This window comes from Eubalaena glacialis, chromosome 9, assembly GCF_028564815.1.
Source record: "Eubalaena glacialis isolate mEubGla1 chromosome 9, mEubGla1.1.hap2.+ XY, whole genome shotgun sequence".
NCBI lineage: Eukaryota > Metazoa > Chordata > Mammalia > Artiodactyla > Balaenidae > Eubalaena > Eubalaena glacialis.
The window spans coordinates 7,135,810-7,160,668 of record NC_083724.1 but is presented as its reverse complement, the minus strand read 5'-3'; the positions used below and the strand labels follow the sequence as shown (position 1 = coordinate 7,160,668).

The window sequence follows — 24,859 nt, the reverse complement described above, 5'->3', positions numbered from 1 at the left end:
TTGCGGAACACGGGCTCTAGGTGCGCAGGCTCAGTAGTTGTGGTGCACGGGTTTAATTGCTCCGCGGCATGTGGGATCTTCCCGGATCAGGGATCAAACCCGTGTCCCTGCATTGGCAGGCGGATTCTTAACCACTGTGCCACCAGGGAAGTCCTCCTCTAGGTATTTTTGAGACCAGAAAAACAGCAATCTATTGAGAATCCCTGAAACTTCTAACTGGTAAACTGAATTTCTCCATGATTTGTCAATGATTAGGAGTAAAACTGATTTCACCCTAGTCTTTGACCCAGCAATTCTACTTCTGGGAATTTATCCTAATGAAATAATTTTCAGTGTTCACAAAAGATATCCACACAGTATTGTTTATAATAGCTAAAAATTTGAGACCATGTCCAGTAATGTGATTGGTTAATTATATGTCATACCCTTGATGGACTATTGTGTAGCCTGGAAGAAAAATAATGTGAAAGAGTATTTAATAAGGGAAAGTGAAAGCTATATATAATTTAATTTTTTTCAAGTTTCTAAAACAGTATTTACAGTATAATCTCATTATTATAAAAATAAAACATTAATAATGATCACTTCTGAAAAGAGTGAGGAAGTTAGTTTATTTTGCCAAAAAGCTTCGCGAAAGAGGCAAATTCTAATGCAGAATTCCAGAAACAGTGAAAGATTGAAGAGGTATGGCTTGCCTTTGAGGCACACACACACACACACACACACACACACACACACACACACTGCTCTGAAAGATATAGTAGGAGGGATATTAACAAAGGAAGAGACGGAACAGCTCTCTTTCTGGAGTAATGTTGTTGTATGATAAATGGCATTGTTTCAATTTCCCAGCAAACTGTTGCATCTAGAATACATCTTCAAGTTCAAGACTAAAATGCATCTAAAAATTCCTATTCAGACAGAGCACCGTGAGTTTTTGTTGGAGACTTCCAGGCCGGGGACTTGCCAAAACAATGAGTCTGTCTTTGATAAATTATAAGGGCAGCTAAAATACAGAACACAGAAAAACTTCAAAATAAGTTAACCAAAGAAATATGCTTGAAATATTCCAGCAATTTCCTGATTTCTTTTTTTTTTTAAACAGGCTTACAACTGCTAGTCCCAGCATTGTAGGTTACTTTGGTGCTGAAATAGGAGAGAATATGGAAAGATAGCAAAATGAGACCAGCATCTCAATCCCTCAGGGGCCATTCACTTGCTAAATAGTTTAGAAAAGGCCTTCTGTTTCCCTATACCCCAGTTGCCTTATTTAAAAAGTAGAATTAGAAGGTGAGTGACAATTTCTGCTGAAACAGAAGCCACTGCTGATATGGTTGCTCTTGATGCTGGCATACCTCCAAGTTAAGCTGGTGAAAACAAACTTGGTATGAGCTCAGAGATCTTGGTAAAATATAAATCATGGTCTCCAAGACTTGGCCCCTCCTCCTCCCTGGCTTCTTTCTTTTTTTTTTTTTTTTTTTTTTTTTTTTTAAATTTAATTAATTAATTAATTAATTATTTTTTGTGGCTGTGTTGGGTCTTCGTTTCTGTGCGAGGGCTTTCTCTAGTTGCGGCAAGCGGGGACCACTCCTCATCGCGGTGCGCGGGCCTCTCACTATCGCGGCCTCTCCTGTTGCAGAGCACAGGCTCCAGACGCGCAGGCTCAGTAGCTGTGGCTCACGGGCCCAGTCGCTCCGCGGCATGTGGGATCTTCCCAGACCAGGGCTCGAACCCGTGTCCCCTGCATTGGCAGGCAGATTCTCAACCACTGCGCCACCAGGGAAGCCCCTCCCTGGCTTCTAACACATTATTATTGGTAAGGGTCTTGAGTTTTCAGTTATAGTAGGTTGAGATTGATGATCTCTTTCTCTTCCCTTTCTCCCCTTAATAAGTAACGTCACCCCAAAATATGACACTCACAAGGTTCCATATATGCACAGCTGAAGAGAACAGCCTGGATTCTGGAAAGTTGATGCCTATATGATCACCATTCTCTACGGCTGTGGCATTATTGTGAAGAGCAAAACTACTGAAAGCACTCTGGAATGCAGTTCTACAAAACATGTATATTCCTTAGAAGAGTAAAAAAAATTAATCATGTTATATACCCCAGAGAAAGAAATGAAATACCATGAAATCTGAGGTATATATATGTACACACACACACACACACACACACACACAATGGAATATTACTCAGCCATTAAAAATAATGAAATAATGCCATTTGCAGCAACATGGATGGACCTAGATATTATCACATTAAATGAAGTAAGTCAGAGAACGACAAATACCATATGATGTCACTTATATGTGGAATCTAAAAAAAAATGAGACATGTGAACTTATCTACAAAACAGAAATAGACTCACAAAACAAACTTATGGTTACAAAAGGGGAAAGGGGAGGGGGATAAATTAGGAATTTGGGATTAACAGATACACACTACTATATATAAAATAAACAACAATGACCTACTAGATAGCACAGGGAACTATATTCAATATCTTGTAATAACCAATAATGGAAAAGAATCTGAAAAGGTATATATATATATATATATATATATATATATATATATATATATATGGCTGAATCACTTTGCTGTACACATGAAACATTATTTAAAAAACTATACTTCAGTTTAAAAAAAAAAAGAGAAATCTGAGGTGTTTGGTGAGCAGCTGTCCATCCTTAGTACCCAAGTCACAATAGATGTTTAATCAGGAATGTTTAATACTAAAAATCTTCCAGATGTTATTTTCAGTAATATATTATTAATAGGTCAAGATAAAAGATTACAGCCCCTTCCTGAATTTTGACCACAGTACTACTTTTCTCTGCGTTCTTTAAGCTGGGCAACACCTAGCAAAACTTCTAGTGGTCAAAGAAGACAACAAAGAAGTTTGATTAGGTATCAGGCTATGGGAAGAAGTGGGTAAGAGTGTCCTCTGAGAAACAAAACCTTAAGCCTGTGTATACCATACAGGTGTTGCAAGACTCTCCACCACAAGAAATTAACATAAAAATCGGCCCCAGGTTGTCTGGCCAAAATAAATATAAAACCCTAATGGGAGTGGGGATACACCCACAATCCTGCTTTTAAGGGATTCCCAGAGGAAAAAACCATCCCTGTTGAAGGTATGCTCATACAAAAAATAATAATATTAACAATCATAAATGCACAAGGAAATAAACCACTGTGAGAGCTGACACAGTAGAGAGAAAAACTATCACCATAAAAACTTGAGCTAGGGACTTCCCTGGTAGTGCAGTGGTTAAGAACCTGCCTGCCAATGCAGGGGACATGGGTTCGAGCCCTGGTCCAGGAAGATCCCACATGCCGCAGAGCAACTAAGCCCGTGCACCACAACTACTGAAGCCCGCGTGCCTAGAGCCCATGCTCTGCAACAAGAGAAACCACTGCAATGAGAAGCACGTGCACCGCAATGAGAGTAGCCCCCTTCGCCACAACTAGGGAAAGCCCGTGTGCAACAACGAAGACCCAACGCTGCCATAAACAAATAAATAAATAAATAAATAAATTTTATAAAAACCTGAGCTAAAAGAAAAATTTAAAGAACATATAAAACAAGAACATTTAAAAGGATTAAAGAAATAAAAGAAGCAATAGAAATCACAAGAAAATGAAAGACATTATAAAGATGAAGTATATCTGAGAAAGAACCAAATGGAACTTCCAGAAATAAAAAATGCACTCGTTGAAATTTAAAAACTTAATAGATCAGTTAAATAATAGAATCATTGAAGAGAACTCATGAAGTAGCTGAGAAAGTTACACAAAGTGTAACATATAGAGATAAAGAAATGAAATGAAGGAAAGAGAAGTTAAGAAGCATGGGGAGGGCTTCCCTGGTGGCGCAGTGGTTAAGAATCCGCCTGCCAATGCGGGGGATACGGGTTCGAGCCCTGGTCCGGGAAGATACCACATGCCGTGGAGCAGCTGAACCTGTGCGCCACAGCTACTGAGCCTGCTCTCTAGAGCCCCCAAGCCACAACTACTGAGCCCTCGTGCCACAACTACTGAAGCCCATGCACCTGGAGCCCGTGCTCCGCAACAAGAGAAGCCACCGCAATGAGAAGCCTGCCCACCACAACAGAGAGTAGCCCCTGCTCGCTGCAACTAGAGAGGGCCTGCGTGCAGCAACGAAGACCCAATGCAGCCACATAAAATAATAATAAATAAAATAAATATTAAAAAAAAAAAGAAGCATGGGGAATAGAATGAGAAGTTTCATACATATCTGAGTCCCAGAACCAACAATTCAAGAGAATGAAAGAAAGGCATGTTTGCAGAGTTAACACCTGAGATTTTTCCTACATTTATGAAAGGAACAAATCCCCAATGAACCCTAAGCAGAGTAAATAAGAAACAAAAAGTCTGTACTTTGAAATATCACAGTGATGCCACGGAACACCAAAGGCAATGATAAGGTCTTAAGAGCTAGGGAGGACAGTCAAATATCCACAAAAGGAACACAGTTAAGTAGCTAGCCAACTTCCCACAAGGAACAATCAATGACAAAAGACAATGGAATGAGGTTTTCAAAATGTTTAGAGAAAATCATTGTCAGCTTAGAATTCTATACCTAACTAAACCATCACATTAGAGTGAGGACAAAATAAAAACATTTCAGACAAATAAAGAACTTACTACTCACAAACCCTTATGGAAAAAAATAAAAACAACCTATCATTCAGAAAGGAGGGAATTTAACCCAGAGAGGAGGAATATGCAAGAAGTAACAAAACTTGGCCTGCCTTAGTACATGTCTCTGGTTGTGTGGATAGATGGTGAAGACATGGCTGCCCCCTTTAGATGGTCCCTGGGCCCACCTCTCCTTATTGGGCCCCTAGTATATACTGAGGCTTCACATCAATTGCTATTTATCACCTTATCCCAACCCATTATCACCAGCTTAGTTCTGTAGGCAAGAGCAGTGGCTAAAAATAAAGAGCTGGTTTAATATAAATCAGGAGTGAAATCATACAGTACACTGGCAAGGACACTGAGTTCCCAAAGAATTCATTGAAATGTGCTTCAGTCTTAGCTCTCCCACATCCAGCATGGCCATTTTAGGTTAATGGTAATTTGAAAAAATTTTTTTAATTTTATTTTTATGGCTGTGTCAAGTCTTAGTTGTGGCACGCGGGACCTTTTCAGGTGTGCAGGCTCTTCGTTGTGGCATGCAGGCTTCTCTCTAGTTGTGAAGTGCAGGCTTTTCTCTAGTTGTGGTGTGAGGGTTTTCTCTTCTCTAGTTGTGGCACACAGGCTCCAGAGCACGTGGGCTCCGTAGTTTGTGGCACGCGGGCTCTCTAGTTGAGGTGCGCGAGCTTAGTAGTTGTGGTGCGTGGGCTTAGTTGCCCCGCGGCATGTGGGATCTTAGTTCCCGGACCAGGGATGGAACCCGCATCCCCTGCAGTGGAAAGTGGATTCTTTACCACTGGATCACCAGGGAAGTCCCAGGTTAATGGAAATCTAACACTGTATAGCCTTACCTTTTTTATCTATAAAGGGATAAAAGAATTATGGCAAGGACTGAAACCCTCTTCGAAAAAAATAAAACACATTCCCAGTGTAAGTTTTTTGAGAAGTAGGTTCAGTACCATTTCATGCGGATCACATTCATTCTCCCATTTCACTCTTAATATCCTTCACAATCTGTTCTCATGTCACCTCTCTGGGAGATCCTACTCAACTCCCTGTTCTGTCAACATCAGCAGCACGCTTCCCACAATGCCTGGGATGAAGTTTTCTCCATCTCCGATGCTCCCTCTCTGCTCTATCCATTCAATTTCTACCCATCCATCATACTCAAGTCCTGATTCTTCCTTCAGCCCTATCCCAACAAACTGTAATCCACATGGAGCTTTTTCAGATGCAGAATCTATGAGCAACTTTTAAGCTCCTAGTATTTGCTGGTCATAAGACCAGGTGATTTCACATATGATGTACCTCATTAATCATTTTTTAACTACTGCTGCTCTGAATATCTTCACCCCGCAGCTTGGCATGTTATACACATTATCTGATTCTGCAACTGACTCGAGCTTTCCTTGTCTCTCTATGTCTTCGTTATCTGCTAAGCAAGGCCCTCGAGAAAGGTATTCATTACAATCTTACTGATGCTCTGAACTATTTGTTCAATAAATACTCTAATAAAATGTCTAGGATGTTTAAAATATACTTAATCGGGGACTTCCCTGGTGGTCCAGTGGTTAAGACTCTGGGCTTCCACTGCAGGGGGCACGCGATTCTAGCCCGCGCACCTAGAGCCCGTGCTCCGCAACAAGAGAAGCCACCGCAATGAGAAGCCCGCGCACCGCAACGAAGAGTAGCCCCCGCTCGCCGCAAGTAGAGAAAGCCCAAGCGCAGCAACGAAGACCCACCACAGCCAAAAATAAAATGAATTAATTAAAAAAAATATTAAGAACCAGCTCCTGGCCAAGATAGACCATTTACTATCAGTAAAAATTAAAATATTTTATTAAATGAGTTGCCGTACAAAAGCCTTTAGAACGATGAGGGGCCCAAAGGAAATGCCAAGTATTGAAGCCACACACACACACAAACACACACACTCAAATAAGTAAATATCATTTATTTATTTTATTTTATATTCATGTTCATATATTCATATAATATGAATATTTGTATTCATGTTTTATTCAATTCACTTTTATTTTCAGATCTAGGGTATGAGAATGACCTATCATCTTACTTCATTCTATTGCTATTTTGAACTTTCACTTAGAGGCTTTGTTGTTAGGAGTACTAAAGCGAAGCTAAGATAGAGTCTCGTGTTAGCATTTTCATGTAAGTAACATAATGCATACTGGAAATAGTTCACTGAAGAGGCTTTTAAAAGTATTTGGTCTGGGCTTCCCTGGTGGCGCAGTGTTTGAGAATCCGCCTGCTAATGCAGGGGACACGGGTTCGAGCCCTGGTCTGGGAAGATCCCACATGCCGCGGAGCAACTAGGTCCGTGAGCCACAACTACTGAGCCTGCGCGTCTGGAGCCTGTGCTCCACAACAAGAGAGGCCACGATAGTGAGAGGCCCGCGCACCGCGATGAAGAGTGGCCCCCGCTTGCCGCAACTAGAGAAAGCCCTCGCACAGAAACGAAGACCCAACACAGCCAAAAAAAAAAAAAAAGTATTTGGTCTTTATATACATTCACTTTGGGGAGCACCTCACCCCCAACATTTCTGATGCTCTGACATTTTGACATTTTGACTTTCCTGTTTCTTTTTAAATGTTTGTTTACCCAAACTCCATTTGCTGTGTAAAAACCACTTATTTCCAAAGCAAAGAAGCGAAAATTAAGGTCAACAACATAGAGGCTGTAGTAATTGCTAGCAAATGAACTAAAACTGGGAGCTGAATGCAACGTTAAGAATACCTGTATGTGAAACATTTAACCATAGTAAATAATTTTATGTTTCAACATTCCTATCACAAATTCATTTTTTAAATATTGTCACAGCCTTAAAAAAAAAAAGCATCCTACTAATATTCAAAGTTGTGTCCTGTTTCCAAATATAAATACATTTATTCCACATTTGATAATTGGGGAAAATTTCCATTAAATTCCATTTCCCATGTGAAGCATCAAAAAAGAAGAAAACATATCCGTATTAACTCAGGACAAACATTAAGCATCAAAACAACCGAAACCATCCTGGATGTTCATTTAATACAGGCACACTGAGAAGCAAAATAAACGAAACATAAACTCTACAGATATGACTGCTTACAGGACAGATATAAACAAGAGTATAACAAAGATGACTTTTCTAGAATCTTTGATTTGAACACTGATCCACTTTTAAAGAATAGTCACAGCAACGATATCCATTTTTAATTCTATACATTTTTCTCTTGTTGCAAACGAAAACAATTTTAAACTAAAAGATCAAGCTGCCGTTGCGAAATTTATTTCCTGCATTCATACAAACCACTTCCTCTTTTGAAAAAAAAAATTGTTTTCTAAATTGTTACAGTGAACAATTCCTTCAGATAACCAGTCAGACATTTGATATGAAGCAAATTTGGGGAAAGCCCCGAAGATATTAACATGTTTAATAAAGATGTCAACCTCGTGGTTACAGCAAGGGCAGAGAAAAAAATTTAATAGTACAATTCCTTATACGTACAATAACTAAAGTAGTCATCTTGCTAGAGAATGTTTCCCCAAATGGTAAAAAAATTTAACACTCTGCTACTCAGCTGGCTTCAGTTAGAACAGAACCAACTTTGTCCTGCCTGTGCTTCACAGAGCAGGCATCCCTGATTCCAACTGAGGACAACCTTTTAAACTAGTAAATTTCATTTGTTTTATCAAGATAATTATCAAACTGATAATCATTCAAAGTAAATTCCTTCATTCTTGCTTAACACTGACATAGATTCTTTACTAAAATTGTATTTTTCTCTTTAAAAGATTCTATTATGTAATATATGACATAAAAAGAGTGCATGCATAGTTTATTGTCATTAGAAACGTGAAGTTTTATCACATACTTCTTAGAATTCTACCTTAATTCATAAATGACTCAGAATGTCCTATTCTACTTCATGATAGGGGCATCTATGTAGAATTTAAAAGCTAATAATGTTCAAAGCCAACTATGTTTGGAAGCCATAATATCACACAAAAATGGAATGCAAACTCCCTAAGAAATGGATACACTGTTCTAAGGGCTCATGGTCAGCATTTTACTTTAATTTAACTTTTAAAACATTTCCTTAAATCGGGTTATACAGTAAAATTCATGATTAGGCCAAATAGGGCAACTTCTCACATTGTATAGAGAATTCTTCTGGTTAGTCAACACTCAGAACTGCAATGAATTTGAATTAAGACGCCAAGTTAACTGTTTGACGGCAAACAACTGCCCAGAAAATGAAGACGTTAGCAGTCAAAGAATCACACAAGTTAAATGAAACTAGACCTGTAAGAAAAGGAGAAATTGATGCCAGAGTTTAAAAACCATAACTTGAGCTCACTAACAATTTCTGCAGCTACTTGTAACCACGAACTGCAGTTTCTGTTAAACAATATCCTATTTTGCATTTAGAAATTATGTAAGAGCCAACAGTCACAAGGCAAGGGCGAATTAGAGAAAGGGAATTATTCATTGCCTGACATGGATGAACTCAGTTTAATGCATGCATTTAGAAAATACTGTTCTCTCTGTTCGGAAATATTAGTTCACATTCCATTCATTTTGATAACCTTTTCCTTTTTCATCCCAGCACCGCACTAGCCAGCTGCAGCATTATCAGAAAGCAGAGATTAGGCACTGCCTCTCATCCACATTTGTCTAGCATGTTATTATTCCAAAGCACAGCGACAGATAAAACCCGACTTTAAAGTGTTTGTCACCAAAATGGCATTCAAGAAGTATGTAGGGAGCACATGGGAAAATTCACCATACAGTCACTAAGTATTAGGAAGAAAACGAAAGGCAAATTCCTTCAAGTCAAGGATTGTGTGATTCCACGACGGTATCTATGCCACCACCACACCTCACCAGCACATAGGCAACAAATAATGGGTGAGGGAATGAATGGATGGGAACACTTCACAACTCAGGAATGCTGTCAACAAGTTAGATGCTTTTAAAAAATGACAATAAGGTCATGAAATCATGATTCCATTAGAATTCCCTTAAATTAAAAATATATATATATACGGTAACTCATTTGGGGGCCCATGTTTAAATAGAAATAGACAGGGAACATATGTATATGTATAACTGATTCACTTTGTTATAAAGCAGAAACTAACACACCATTGTAAAGCAATTATACTCCAATAAAGATGTTAAAAAAAAAAAAAAGAAATAGACAACTTCGGAATTTAGTTGGATGAAAAGCTATACCAAGCGGAAGCAAACTGCAAGAAAAAAATTACTAGAAACATTTTAATAAAATAAATTAATGGCTACTTAGCATTCTGATTCTTCACAAGTAATCTCCAAACTCTATAAAGCTTGAAATACTGACTCCATTAAAAAGTAGTCTCTTGCTCACCTCTTTACACACTATACTCTACCCCCGGCCCCCCAAATCGAGAATACATCAAGAGTTTAAATGGTCCTTTGGCACCATGTCCAATCTGATGGCACTGGGCTTCTGAGAGATGGGGCCATGGAGAGCTGGGCTCTCTGTATTTCTAAGCCTGATCCTTAAAGATGTGTAACTTGGAAATGATAATATTCTGGTTGTCTAGGCTTTTTCCATCACACAACAATATTTTAATAGCAATGATAAAAATTTTAAAATAAAAGATGACCCACATATCGATTAAAGGCAAGAAAAGGCTTTATTGGGGGTAAGTAAAGATAACTGTATTAGTATATACATACATACATATGTATATATGTACACACTCACACACACACACACATATATACATACACACTCATATACGAAGTGTATAAAGAGCACCTGTATGCCAGAAAGAAGAAAATCTATTTTTAAAATGAGCTAAAGGGACTTTCCTGGCGGTCCAGCAGTTAAGACTCCACGTTCCCAATGCAGGGGGCCCGGGTTCGATACCTGGTCAGGGAACTAGATCCCACATGCCATAACTAAAGATCCCCCATGCAGCAACTAAAAATCACACAAGCCGCAACTAAGACCTGGCATAGCCAAATAAATAAATAAATAAATAAATAAATAAATAAATAGATTTTAATGTTGACCTTGAATGCAGTTAAATCACTGCACTTTATTTTTTCTTTTCTTTTTTTTAATGTTTTATTATTTTATTTTTATTTATTTATTTTTGGCTGCGTTGCTGTGTATGGGTTTTCTTCTAGTTGCCACGAGCGGGAGCTGCAATTCGTCGTGGTGCGTGGGCTTCTCATTGTGGTGGCTTCTCTTTTTGTGGAGCACGGGCTCTAGGCGCGCGGGCTTCAGTAGTTGTGGCTCACGGGCTCTAGAGCGCAGGCTCAGTAGTTGTGGCTCACGGGCTCTAGAGCACAGGCTCAGTAGTTGTGGCGCACGGGCTTAGTTGCTCCGCGGCATGTGGGATCTTCCCGGACCAGGGCTCAAACCCGTGTCCCCTGCATTGGCAGGCGGATTCTCAACGACTGCGCCACCAGGGAAGCCCCTAAATAATTTTTTTTTTTTTTAACAAAATGAGCTAAAGATTTGGGCACTTCAAAAAAGAGGTTACTCAAATGGCAGATAATGGCATATGAAAAGATGCTCAACATCATTTGTCATCAAGGAAATACAAATGCAAATTAAAACCACTACCAGAGTCCACTCCACGCTCATCAAAAAGGCTAAAATAAAAGGACTGAGAATACCGACCCTCCATGAGGGTGAGGAGCAGCTGCGGAAGGTGTGTCGGTTGGTACAGCCACTTTGTCAAAGCTCTGACAGCGCACCACGCCAAATACGCACCTGTGACCCAGGGTTCCACCTCACCTCAGGTACACACCCAAGGCGGAGAGACCATGGCCACCAACTGACATGTATAAAAATGTTCACAGGAGCTTTTATTCATTTTTTTTTTTTAGGAGCTTTATTCTTAATTTAGTCTCAATATGGAAACAGTCCAAACATCTACCAACCTGAGAATGGATAAATTGTGGTACATCCACACAGCGGGCACCACACGGCAAGACGAACCACCCCCGCATGACAAAAATATGAATCTCACAGACATCATATTGAGTTAGAGAAGTCAAACAGAAGAATATGTATTACATAATTTGTATGAAGTACAGAAATAGGCTAAACGAATATATGTCAGAGGTCAGAATAACAGTTATTATTATTATTACAATAACTTTGGGGTGGGGGGAGGGTTCCAGGGAGCCTGCTGGGGTCCTAGAAATGTTCCTTATCTGGGGTGGTGGCACACGATTTCATATATATGTAAAAACTCATTGAGCTGTCCACGTAACATGTGGCCACGTTACGGTATGTAAATTACACCTCAATAAAAACCTATTTTAAAAGGTCTAAAAGGACACATACCAATGGTGAGAGTGACCACCTCTGAGGAGGGTCTGGGAGGTGGAGGGCTGGACAGCAGAGAATACTTCCACCTTATCCTCAGTGCTTTAATTTTTTTACAAGAGACTCCTATATTTGAGTAAGACATAATATGGTTTGATTTTTCCATGTTCCCTTGCAGTCCTTTGACTGCTCAATATTACAAGACAGATAGTAAGGACTATCTTTTCCATCTCCTTAAAAAGGAGGAAAAAAGTCTGGTTTTACCTTCAACTTGAGCATATGGGTCACGAGCCATGAGATGACCTATTCCAACCTCTATTGGTTCTTAGACATAGCCAGCTTCACTAATTTCAAATCACTACAACTCATTCCAAGTCTTCAAATCCAAAGCTTTCTGACAGTGGCATAAAAACCATTCCATTGAACTTATTTTCTTTCCCCATCGTTCTTCTAAGGCACATGGCATCCTCACAACATCCAAATATGTTCACTGGCCCAGAGGTAAAACTGTCAGTTTTTTTTTCTTATGTCTACTTTCAACGTATAAATTCACATTTAGTTAAACTGGGTGCCTCAAGGCTAACAAACACCCTCTTGTAAGCAAATGACTAAACATCTGGCCACACACTGATGCTGAACACAAAGCAAAAACGTGGACTCGAGCAGATTTAGGCAATTTGAACACAGAGCCAATCCCTCTGCGGAACATTTAACTTCCCAAAAGGAGAAGAAGAAAATCAGGCTCCTACCCAGATCCTACGCAGCTTAGAAGATGCATGCACATATAGTTCCCATGAGCTGTGTCATCAAACACAAGCGTAGTTTAGGAAAGTCCATCCTACTCATGGTGGGAGCAGCTACAATGTCTTTGTAAACACAGGCATGGCATTCCAAGTGTCGTGGGGCTGACTGCTGGAAAAAGGAGGGGGAGTGATCTTGAATACAATTGGATAATTTAATCATGGGCAGAAACCGGAGGAAAAGACATTTATATTAGATCTGAAGGCTATTAGAAGTCAAAATGGGAAATTACATTAAGTATCCATAAGAACTGAAACACTGCATCCTTTCAGCTTGATACTGACAAGAGGCTTCACTGCTGATAATGCAAAAACTGATATAACAATCGAATCACAGTTGGTTTTGGGGAAATTATAGTGCTTCAAGTGATACTCATAAGCAAAATAACTTAAGAATAACTTAAGAATTCCAATGTTTAGACATTGTTTTATGAGCTTCAACATTTGTGATGCTAAAATCCAGTAATTTATCACATCCTTAGGGAGGAGGTAAATAGTACTTCCATAAAAAAAACAAAATGACTCTCTACGTATAACAAATAATAATACATCCTTGGAAATATTAAAATAGTTGAGGAGAGCAATTCAATTTGGTAGTACCTTCCAAAAGTCCTAAAGCTGCAACTGGACCCAGCAATTGCACGTTTGTTAAGTTAACTACCTTGGATCTGACCTGAGGGAGGAAAATTAAAAAGTCATCCTGGAAATTTTTCAATCACAAAGGACTAGAACTCACACAGCATGTGTGGATCCCCAACCCCAAGTTGGAAATTCAGATTGATGCAGTCCTGGCCTGGTAGTGACCCCAGGTAATGCCAGCTCCCTGGAGAACCCACTTTAAATGTAGGCCAGAGATGAAATTCCAAGAAATGCACATTTATAATCACACACATTCTGTTTTGAATCTCACATGTTTTTCTGCTGTGACATACTTTCTTATGTGACTGAAATATAAGGCAATGATGTTGGTATAACATAGAAGCCTTGCCAGTCTATAGGCAATTTTTCACAGTAAATTAATGTTTGGAAGCAATCACAGGTAAGCCTTAGCAACGTCATGCAGATTTTAAGAAAAAGGCTAAGTACGCCTGAAACTAATATAATATTGTACGTCAATTTAAAAAAAAAAAGAAAGAAAAAGGCTAAAAATCTACAGAATTGCAACTAGTGGCTGCTTCAGTGGCTTCAAGAACTGCTACAATACTCATTCTGTTGAACTACCTGGTAAAGCTACGAATGCAAAATCTGGAAAGATATTTCCACCTGTGGCAGAACGACAGATAAGTGCAGGAAGTATTTAGCCAGGATCAGATCTTTCATTTTGCTGAAAGTGAATGCTTCCAAGGACCTACATGTCTTAAGGCCCTAATACTCAGAAGGACCTACATCTTAAAGGACAAGGACTGTGATACTCAATTCAAATACTAGTTGTTTTACTAGGATTGTTGTTTTGTTGGTTCTCTGGTTACAAAGTTCTGTAAGTATTGAGTGATCTATTTCTAAGCCTATTTTCCCCTAAGTCCTGTTCATTATTTTTAGCAGCTTTTTTTGCAGAACATAAAGTTTTTCAGCAATGCATTTATGGCATTATAGAAGAAAGGACAAAAATATAGGAGGAAACAAGTCATCATAAACAAGTCAGCAGACACAACAACCTGAAGAAACAGGCCCATATAAATTGTAGATACTGAAATTAATCAAATAGAGAATAAAAGTCAGTGTGTTTAGTATGTTTAAAGAAGTAAAATACGGTACAAGGGTGTGAGAAAGCAACAAGAAAATAACAAATGACTAGATAGATTTTAAAGAGAACTATAAAGAACTTCTAGAAATGAAAATGTAACAACTGAAATTAGAAACTCAATGGACATGTTAAACCACAGATTAGACACAGCTTAAGAGAGAATTACTGAAATGAAAGTTATATCTAAAGGAATTACATGGAACACAGCAGAGAAAGAGAGAGACAAAGAGATGGAAAATACAAATATAGCTTAATAGGCATGGAGGACATAGAGTAGATATTTTAACTAATGCCTTATAATCAGAGTTCCAATGGAAACAATAGAATGAGGAATAGGCAAGCATCAGAAAATTCCAATCTGGAGGCAATAAGTCCGATGAATCAAAAGGAAGGTAAAGAAAGTCACCCCTATTTTAAAGACAAAAAGACAAGAAAATAGATTTTAATAGTTACTAACAAGAAGAGACAGATTATCTTCAAAGGATTAACAATTATACTGGCTTCTCACACACTGTGACTTGTCAACTACAAACGGGAGTCAAAAGATGGTAGCATAAGACCCTCCAGGTGCAATACAATCACCCTAGGGCTGTACACATGGAGAAATCATGTTTCAAGAATGAAAGTGAAAAAAAGACAGTTCCAATCAAACAAAAACTGAGATTTTACTGTAATAAATCTCTGCTAAGGGAACTTCTAAAGGTGTCCTTTGGGAAGAAGGAATAAGACCCCAGGTACAAAAAGAAATGGTGAATAAAGAAAATAAAAAGTATACTTACAGAACTATAAAAAAAAAAAAATTAATGCAGTTGAACCAAAAATATTCACAAATGCATTGCAATGTTAAGAGGGAGCTGGTTTTAGTTAAAGTTGTTTGGGTGGACATTAGTAAAGACCTTAATTTACTTTATAGTTAGGCTGAACATATATGTTAAAATGTCTAGGACTTCCCTGGTGACGCAGTGGTTAAGAATCCGCCTGCCAATGCAGGAGACACGGGTTCGAGCCCTGCTCCAGGAAGATCCCACGTGCTGCGGAGCAACTAAGCCTGTGTGCCACAACTACTGAGCCTGCGCTCTAGAGCTCATGAGACACAACTACTGAGCCCATGTGCCACAGCTACTGAAGCCCGCGTGCCTAGAGCCTGTGCTCTGCAACAAGAGAAGCCACCACAATGAGAAGCCCGCGCACCGCAACGAAGAGTAGCCCCCGCTTGCCACAACTAGAGAAAGCCCGTGCACAGCAACAAAGACCCAATGCAGCCAAAAAAAAAAAAAAAAAAGTCTAGGTTTACCAAATAAAGCACAGAAATAGAATACATAATCTCCAAAGCAGTAGAGGAGAAAATGGAATGAGGAAAACAAAACACAATTTTCAAAAATCCAAGAAGGCAAGAAACAGAGAGTATCAGGGAAAGGGGGAAGGAAACATAGAAAAAGTGAAACAAATAGAAATAAAATGAGATGGTATACATCCATCCAAACTCTCCAGGTGAAAGGTAAAGACCATCAGACTGGATTAAAAAGAAATCCAGCTATATGCCATTTACAAAAGACACATCTAAATATGGGAACAAGGAAACATGTAGACTAAAACTATGGGAAAGACTTGCCAGGCAAATGCTGACCCAGAGAAAAGGCTGGTTTATGTTGGGTAAAATAGACTTCAAGGCATAAAGCATGACTGTGGAAAGAAGATCACCACATATCAGTGAAAAATTAAATCACATTGAAGACATTACAATTCTAAACTTTATTTTTTAATAAAACAGCTTTACAATGGAAGAGCAAAATGGACAGAAAATAACAAATCTTTCATCATTATCATCGCAATAGTTAATGTAATGATCACTGGCCACTGCCATAAATGGCTTTGAGTATCTTGTACATATTATCTCAACCAACACTTGCATCAATCTTTTCCTTCTGTGTTCCCATTTTACAGACAAGGAAAGTGAGGCACAAAGAAGTGACATATCTCTATCAAAATACAACAAGCAGACAAAAAATCCTTAATGATGGGAAGATGTGGGTAATCAGCAAGTTTGCTCTAATGAAAAAATGTAGAACTCTGCAACCAAGAAATGGAAAATACACATTCTTTTCAACTACTTAGAGAACATTTATAAAAACTGACCCTGTACTAGGCTATAAGACAAGTCTCAACAAACGTAAAAGTCTCAAACTCAGACTTTCTATAACCACAATGCAATTAAGTTAGAAATCATTAACAAAAAGATAAGTTTAAATACATCATACAATTGGAAATTTAAAAATATGCTTCCAAATAAATTAGTGGAGGGACTAAATAGTAAAAGAAATGAAAAATATCTGAAAATGAACAATAATAATACTACTGCATACCAAAATTCATGGGTTGCAAATAAAACAGTACTTAAATGGGAACTTTGTTCCTTAAATACTTATATTAGAAAAGAAGAAAAGTTGAAATGAGGAAAGCATCTGCAGAAAGAAATTTTTAAAAGGGCAATAAAATAAATCCAAAGATATTGACAGAAGAGGAAGAGGAGGAAGAAGAAGAAAAAGAAAATAAATAAAATAGAAAGTAAAAAGAAGTTCCATAAAGATAACTTTTGGTTCTTGTAAAATACTAATAAAAAATGATTTAAAAAACAGACCCTCGGGACTTCCCCGGCGGTCCAATGGTTAAGACTCTGCGCTTCCACTGAAGGGAGCATGGTTCGATACCTGGTCGGGGAACTAAGATCCCACATGCTGCACGGTGTGGCCAAAAACAAACAAACAAACAAACAAATAAAAGATGAAGACCATTAACGTCCTTTTAAAAAAAAAACAGACCCTCGGACTTCCCTGGTGGTGCAGTGGTTGGGAGTCTGCCTGCTGGTGCAGGGGACACGGGTTCGAGCCCTGGTTGGGGAAGATCCCACATGCTGTGGAGCAACTAGGCCCATGCGCCACAGCTACTAAGCCTGTGCTCTGGAGCCCATGAGCCACAGCTGCTGAGCCCATGTGCCGCAACTACTGAAGCCCGTGCGCCTAGAGCCTGTGCTCTGCAACAAAGAGAAGCCACCGCAATGAGAAGCCAGCACACCGCAAAGAGGAGTATCCCTCACCCACCGCAGCTAGAGAAGGACGGCACGCAGCAGCAAAGACCCAACACGGCCAAAAATAAATAAATAAATAAAAATTTAAAAATATATACATTATTAAAACAAAACAAAACAAAACACACCCTTCCCGGGACTTCGCTGGTGGTTCAGTGGTTAAGAACCGCCTTCCAGGGCTTCCCTGGTGGCGCAGTGGTTGAGAATCTGCCTGCTAATGCAGGGGACACGGGTTCGAGCCCTGGTCTGGGAAGATCCCACATGCCGCGGAGCAACTAGGCCCATGAGCCACAACTACTGAGCCTGCGCGTCTGGAGCCTGTGCTCCGCAACAAGAGAGGCCGCGACGGTGAGAGGCCCACGCACCGCGATGAAGAGTGGCCCCCGCTTGCCGCAACTAGAGAAAGCCCACGCACAGAAACGAAGACCCAACACAGCCAAAAATAAATAAATAAATAAATAAAATTAAAAAAAAAAAAAGAATCGCCTTCCAATCCAAGGGACGTGGGTTCGATCCCTGGTCGGGGAACTAAGATCCCACATGCTGTGGGGCAACTAATCCTGCATGCCGCAACTACTGAGCCTGTGCACTCTGGAGCCCACATGCCACAACTAGAGAGAAGCCCGCGCCGCATCGAAAGATCCCTCATGCCACAACGATGATCCCGGATGCCACATTTAAGACCAAATGCAGCCAAATAAATAAATAAATAAGAATTGATTGGGCTTCCCTGGTGGCGCAGTGGTTGAGAGTCTGCCTGCCAATGCAGGGGACACGGGTTCGAGCCCTGGTCTGGGAGGATCCCGCATGCCGCGGAGCAACTGGGCCCGTGAGCCACAATTGCTGAGCCTGCGCGTCTGGAGCCTGTGCTCCGCAACAAGAGAGGCCGTGATGGTGAGAGGCCCGCGCGCTGCAATGAAGAGAGGCCCCCGCTTGCCACAACTAGAGAAAGCCCTCGCACAGAAACGAAGACCCAACATGGCCATAAATAAATAAACTAAAAAAAAAAAAAAGAAGGTAAAAGGAAAGAAATAAAGAAAAAAATTAAAAAAAAAAAAAAAAGAATTGATTAAAAAAAAAAAAGGCCCTCCCCCAAAAGTATAAATAAATAATATTAGGAATAAATAAGGGGGACACACAATATATGCAGCAAAAAATTAAGGTGAGAGAATATGATGGGCAACTTTTGGCCACTTAATTTGAAAACTTGGGATGAGATGGATATATTTCTAGAAAAATATAACATACCAGGATCAACCAAAGAAAAGATAATAAAGGAATTGGATCAGTAGTTAGAAACTCTCCCACAATAAAGTATTACAAAATATTTAAGGAACAGTTAATTTCATCTTACATATATTATCCAGAAAATAAAGGGCAACACTCCAAAACTAAAAAGAAGTAAAGCAAAAACTAGAACAGCCAAGAAAGAAAAATTACAGGTCAGTTTCAGTGACTGTAGATGCAAAATCTTAAAATGTTAACAAAATAAATTCAGCTCTGTCTAAAAAAAAATACATCATAACCTAGTTATATTAGTCCCAGGAACGCTAATTTGGTTCAATACAAGAAAATTTAATAATGTAATCTACCTGTTAATGGATTAAAGGAAGCAGAAAAGGTATTTGATGGTGTTCAATATTAAGTCAAGCTTTAAAAAAAAAACTTCTTGGGGCTTCCCTGGTGGCGCAGTGGTTGAGAGTCTGCCTGCCAATGCAGGGGACACGGGTTCGAGCCCTGGTCTGGGAGGATCCCACATGCCGCGGAGCAACTAGGCCCGTGAGCCACAATTACTGAGCCTGCGCGTCTGGAGCCTGTGCTCCGCAACAAGAGAGGCCGCGATAGCGAGAGGCCCGCGCACCGCGATGAAGAGTGGCCCCCGCTTGCCGCAACTAGAGAAAGCCCTCGCACAGAAACGAAGACCCAACACAGCCAAAAATAAATAAATAAATAAATAAATAAAATTTTAAAAAAACAAAAAACAAAAAACTTCTTGGCAAAATAGAAAAAGAAGGGAAGTCCCTTAGCCCGATAAAGGGTATATTATAATCATGCTTAATGGGTAAACATTTGAAGCACTCTCTTTATAATCTAGAACGAGATAAGGAACTCCACAATAACTGTTACTGCCAGCATAATAGAGGTCATAACCAGCAGAGCAAGATACGAGAAATAAATAAAAGACATAAAGATTGAAAAAGAAGAAATAAGACTGTATTATTTGCTGGTGTTATGACTGTCTCTATGGAAAACCCCAAAATAGAAATAAAAAGAGAGTTTAGCAAGCATCTGCCTCTAAAATTAATATATAAAAGTTATGTGTTCTATAGTCCACATGAATTAAGTAAAAAACATAATATCGAATGAAAAACAGTCAAGTCACAAGAAAAGAAATGAAAGTATGATTTTGTTTCTATAAAGGTGAAAAGGGCGCAAAATTATGAAATAAACTCTTTGGAGGTACAGACACCTACGGTAAAGCTATGAAGAAGCGAGGAGATGATTAACACCAAATTAAGGATAAAGTTTACCTCTAGGGTGAAGAGAAGGATGAAGTTAGGAAGGGAGACTTGAAAGGCAACAATAAGATTTTTATTTCTTAAGACAGGTTGTGGATTAGCAGCTGTTCCCTTTGTTACTATTCTTTACACTGTACATGTGTAGTATACATAATCTTTCTTAAAGAAAAGGCTCTGAGGGAGTTCCCTGGCGGTCCTAGTGGTTAGGACTCCGTGCATCCATTTCAGGGGGCATGGGTTTGATCCCTGGTCAGGGAACTAAGATCTCGCAAGCCACGCGGCGCGGCCAAAAAAAAAAAAAAAAAAATAGCTTCATTTAGAGACCAGGAGGGAATGGTGGAGGCTCTGAAAGGTATTTTATTAACCGTAGTTGGATGTTTTAATTTTTTTCTCCCACTTCATTTGGTTGTATTTTCAGGTATTTCTACAATGAGCAAGGATAGATAGCTTTTTTTCTAAGAAAAGGCCATAATAGTAATGCCTTTTAAAAAGTCTTTCAATAAATAAAAATCACTCCAATTTTACATTTAGGGTAATAAAATATTTGCTACAGAATGCATACCTTTGTGCCAGGCATGTTTCTGGGACACATATACTGATTTTACCTCCTTTAACCCCAAATGTTTTTTTGATAAACTTTGGGTCAAGCTATTTTAATGGAATAACATATTAAATACTTTGGGGAATTAATATTTTATGAGAACTTATAACAAATTTATGGTAATTTATGGTAACTTTACCAGCAAATTAATATATCTTTTGGTAAAGTAAATATCTCTACTCAAGATCAAATATAGACATTAAGAATGTGTTTTCTAATATATTAGATAATTTTAGAGGAAGGCATACTAATATATACCCAGGCTTTAAGCAAGGAATTTGGCAGAATTGGGCAATAAATAACTAATTCACACTATTTTCTGAGCAAAATCAACTCCAAATAATCTGGCAAAAGTGAAAGAAGTCTACAAAAATGCAGGGTTTTCCCCCACGTAAAGCATGAGTCTGTGAATGCCAAAATAGCCCTGGGCAGTCACGAATGAATACTGTTATTTAACAGCCTAGTTTTGTTTACACTAATATTGATGACTTTTATAAAAAGAAACTTTAACTTCCAGGGAAAAAACACAGAGGGAACCACAGGAAGACACAGTACAAGCTTTATAATAATATTCCTAATTGCCAATACAAGTCCATTTCGGGAAAAGCTTTCGGGAGGACTCTCCAATGCAAGCCTTCAAGTACAACCTGTTATCAACCTGAATGAATCCATTAGAACACAGGCCACTCGTGTGAATCTCTTTATCTTTTTAACAGAAGCACCGTAAGCGGCCGAGCTCTTCCAGATGGCACTGGACAGTCTGCTCCAGCTTTTAAGAGGCTGACTTTTTCTTTGAAAAGCCATTAAGAGAGAACCACAGCCTGCGGAAACCACCCCCTAAGGTATGTTCATGGTCTAAGTCTCCGTGTTATCATCCTGATGACTAAATAAATCAACAAACTGCTCAAATCATAACACCGAAGATTCCCCAAATTTTAGATTCTCTCCCTGACACCCCACCGCCAACATCCCTCCGTTGACACAAAACGAAAATGATCCCAAGTAAAGTGGCCTTTTGTGGTTGCAGCAGAAAGGAGAACTTGGGGACCAGCAGTCTGGGAGGATACGTGATGAACATTAAAAAGGGAAATGAAAGAAAGACCCTCACTTTCACCTTACCTTTTCAACATCTGCTTTTGTAACATTTATGTCAGCATCCATTTTCTCAAAGTACTGCTGGGCTCGGTCAGCCTCTTTGCAATCCCGCTCAAAACGTCTTTTACTCTAAAAGCAGAGGAAGATGGTGGCGGGGAAAGTAATTTTTAATGAAACCATGAGATTCTTATGAGAAGATGTAATTTTATCGACATCCGCCCCGCCCCCCACCACCCCGAAAGCTTTCTTCTCCAAACTGATTTGTTCCGTGTCATCATTTCAGGAAGTTATTTTAAAATCCACATCTATTTCCATCCAAACTGTCTAACCTTTGTTCTTTCCATATGATTTTTAGAAAAAGACTCTGCTTGAACTCTTTTGGGCTTAACATTTTACTTTCAGTAATGATTTCTAGAAACCAGTTAAATTCAAATTATAAAAATCTCTAAAGACAATAAATAGTGTCTCTGTTTGTTTTGTACTTACTGGTTGATTCAAGCTTAAGTTAAATTCAAACAAGAAAATCTATAAAGACATTTCTTGAGCGGTTGGGTTTTCACTTACTGATTCTAGTTGCTTCCAGCAAGTCTCTATGTGCTGCTGTGCCTTCCGTCCGTCGTGAAAGTGCTGGAGGGGGGAACACACCCATAATTAGTACCCCCTCTTTCTCATATTAACACTTGAGAAAAGAAAAATTCATCCACTTCAATGATATTTAAATATTGAATATCTAGCATGTACAAGCCAGAGAAATTTAAGAGTTAAAAAATAAATGGGAAATGAAAACAGTAATAGTCAAGAGTTCACTTTCAAACTTTAGCTATAATAATACTGAATGCTAAGACTTACATACACCACTTGTAAAAATGACAGGAATGCTTTATTAAGATGGCAATCACTTTGATCTTTATTTTTAATTGCTTTGAGATGTAATTCATATACCAAAAGATTCACCCATTGGCATTGTTCAATTCAATGGGTTTTAGTATAGTCACAAAATAGGCAACCCTCACCAGTCAATTTTAGAACATTTTTATTACCCCAAAAAGAAACGCCGTACCTCTTAGCTGTCACCCGCCATCCTCCCCAGCCCTAGGCAACCACCACACCACTTCCTGTCTGTATAGATTTGCTTATTCTGGAAGTTTCATACGAATGGAATTGTACAATATGATGTCTTTTGTGACTGACATCATGCCTTCATTATTTCATAATGTTCACTTAGCCTAATGTTTTCAAGGTTTATCCACGTGGTCACATGTATCAGTACTTTATTCCTTTTTATTGCAGCGTGATATTTCCTTGGGTGACTATACCACATCTTGTTGGTCCATTCACCAGCTGATGGGCATTTGGTTGTTCCCAGTTTGGGGCAATTATGAATAATGCAGCTGCAAACATTTGTATAAGTTTTGTGTGGATAGATGTTTCCATTACTTAGATTTTCTTAAAACTTAAAATTCACCTCCCTGCCATCTGCAAAGGCCCTGAGGCAGGTATGTGCTTGGTGTTGACCATCAAGGACACCAGAGGGCCAGACCAAAGTGAGCCTCAAGAATATGAGGAGATGGGGTCAGAGAAGAAAGGGGCAGCCTGTGCAGGGTCTTGTAGGCTTTTTGTATGAATGAGCAGGGGATCTGTAGATGCCGTAAAGGAAGGTTCCAGGTGGGAGTCTCTCTCCAACCCTGGAAATGATGGAGACTTGGACCATGGGGTAGCAGTGCAGGTGGTGACAGAGGCTCAGATTCTGGGTGTCCTTTGATCAGGAAAACCACTAGGATTTGCTGGTGAATCAGATCAGATGTGGGCTGTGAGATACGGAGGGGTCCGAGTGATTCCAAGGTTGTTCAGACTTGCATGGACCATGTGAACAGAAGCCCTTGCCCTCTGGTTCTGTTAGATTTGCCACGGAGAGGGTTCTGGCATATCAGAGGGCGTGAATTTCCATCTGCAGCTTTCCCTCGCTAGGATGCCAGGGGCCGGCCAGGTCCTTTGACCAAAGGCCACAGCTCCGGTCAGGCAGCGCCCCTGCAGCTGATCTCTGAAGTTCCTACAAGGCTGCCTTGCCCTTTGAGACCCAGGGCCACGGCAGCTCCCCACCGTGATTAGCCTGGGGGTACCGCTCCATCCCTTACTGCTTTTCCTGAGCCCTTTCCACAAGTGGTAAATGCTCCTTTTAATAAATGGCCTTCCCTCAATGACTAGGCTTGAATGTGCTGTCTGTTTTCTGGCCGCCGAGGTAAGCACGGCTGGGAGGGGTGTGCTGTAGAGAAGGCACGGTGAAAGGGGGAACAGGCACGGAGAGGTCCCCTTGGTACAGCCTCAGAGCCTTTTCTCTCAATCGTCAGCGCCTATGGCTTAGCCGAGTCACAAAAGGTAGCTGACTCCTGGGAGGCCAGGGAGGAGGAGACAAAATCAGATTTTTTTTTTTTTTTTTTTTTTAAGAACAGTGTTCCTTTATAAGGGAATGTTTTCTTGTCTCTCTTCTGAGGTCAAGTTTCACCATTTTAAGCGCCTCTTGACAGCAAGGTTTATCCATCTAGCAATTTTTTGGTCTAGAGGAGCCCCGTGGGGCTTCATTTTTCAAGTCTCATAATAGACACAGGGATAGGACCGAAAAGAGATGGAGTCGAAGGTAGGAATAAACAAGCAAGAAAGGATCGGGCTTCGGGAGGAGTAAAGTAAGCTGAGAGCAGAGTTAGGGAGCTTTGGAGGAAGTACAGGTTTTCTGAAAGCCACATATATCGTTTTAAAGAAGGCTCAGGAGGGAGACCAAGGCTCAGCTGTGCCCCTCGGCCCTGGGAGTCCCTCGTCATTGTCCCAAACAGTCCAGAGGACCAGCCCCATTTCCTAAGCAGGTCCCCTGTGTTCTGCAGTTTGCAGAAAAGATACCTCCATTCCCCCAAATCTTACTTTGAGATTCAAAGACAGACACAAAAAGAAAAAGAAAACCTCGGCACCCAATTCAGAGCTGGGCTCTAAGCTTCCGCTCCAACTCGACAGCAACCCTG

The 24,859-nt window shown here is 39.7% G+C and overlaps 1 protein-coding gene across 7 annotated transcripts in view; it reads right to left on the bottom strand.

Annotated features, from left to right (window-relative positions):
- The window catches only part of FNBP1 (formin binding protein 1), a 143,141-nt gene that overhangs the window by 39,817 nt on the left and 78,465 nt on the right, over positions 1–24,859 (bottom strand). For all 7 annotated transcript variants that reach the window (XM_061199766.1, XM_061199764.1, XM_061199765.1 and 4 more), the window contains exons 5-6: positions 22,413–22,475; positions 21,873–21,977 (exon numbers count right to left, since the gene is read on the bottom strand). In XM_061199766.1, the coding sequence (XP_061055749.1) occupies positions 21,873–21,977; positions 22,413–22,475 (168 nt within the window). The remainder of the gene's footprint in view (positions 1–21,872; positions 21,978–22,412; positions 22,476–24,859) is intronic.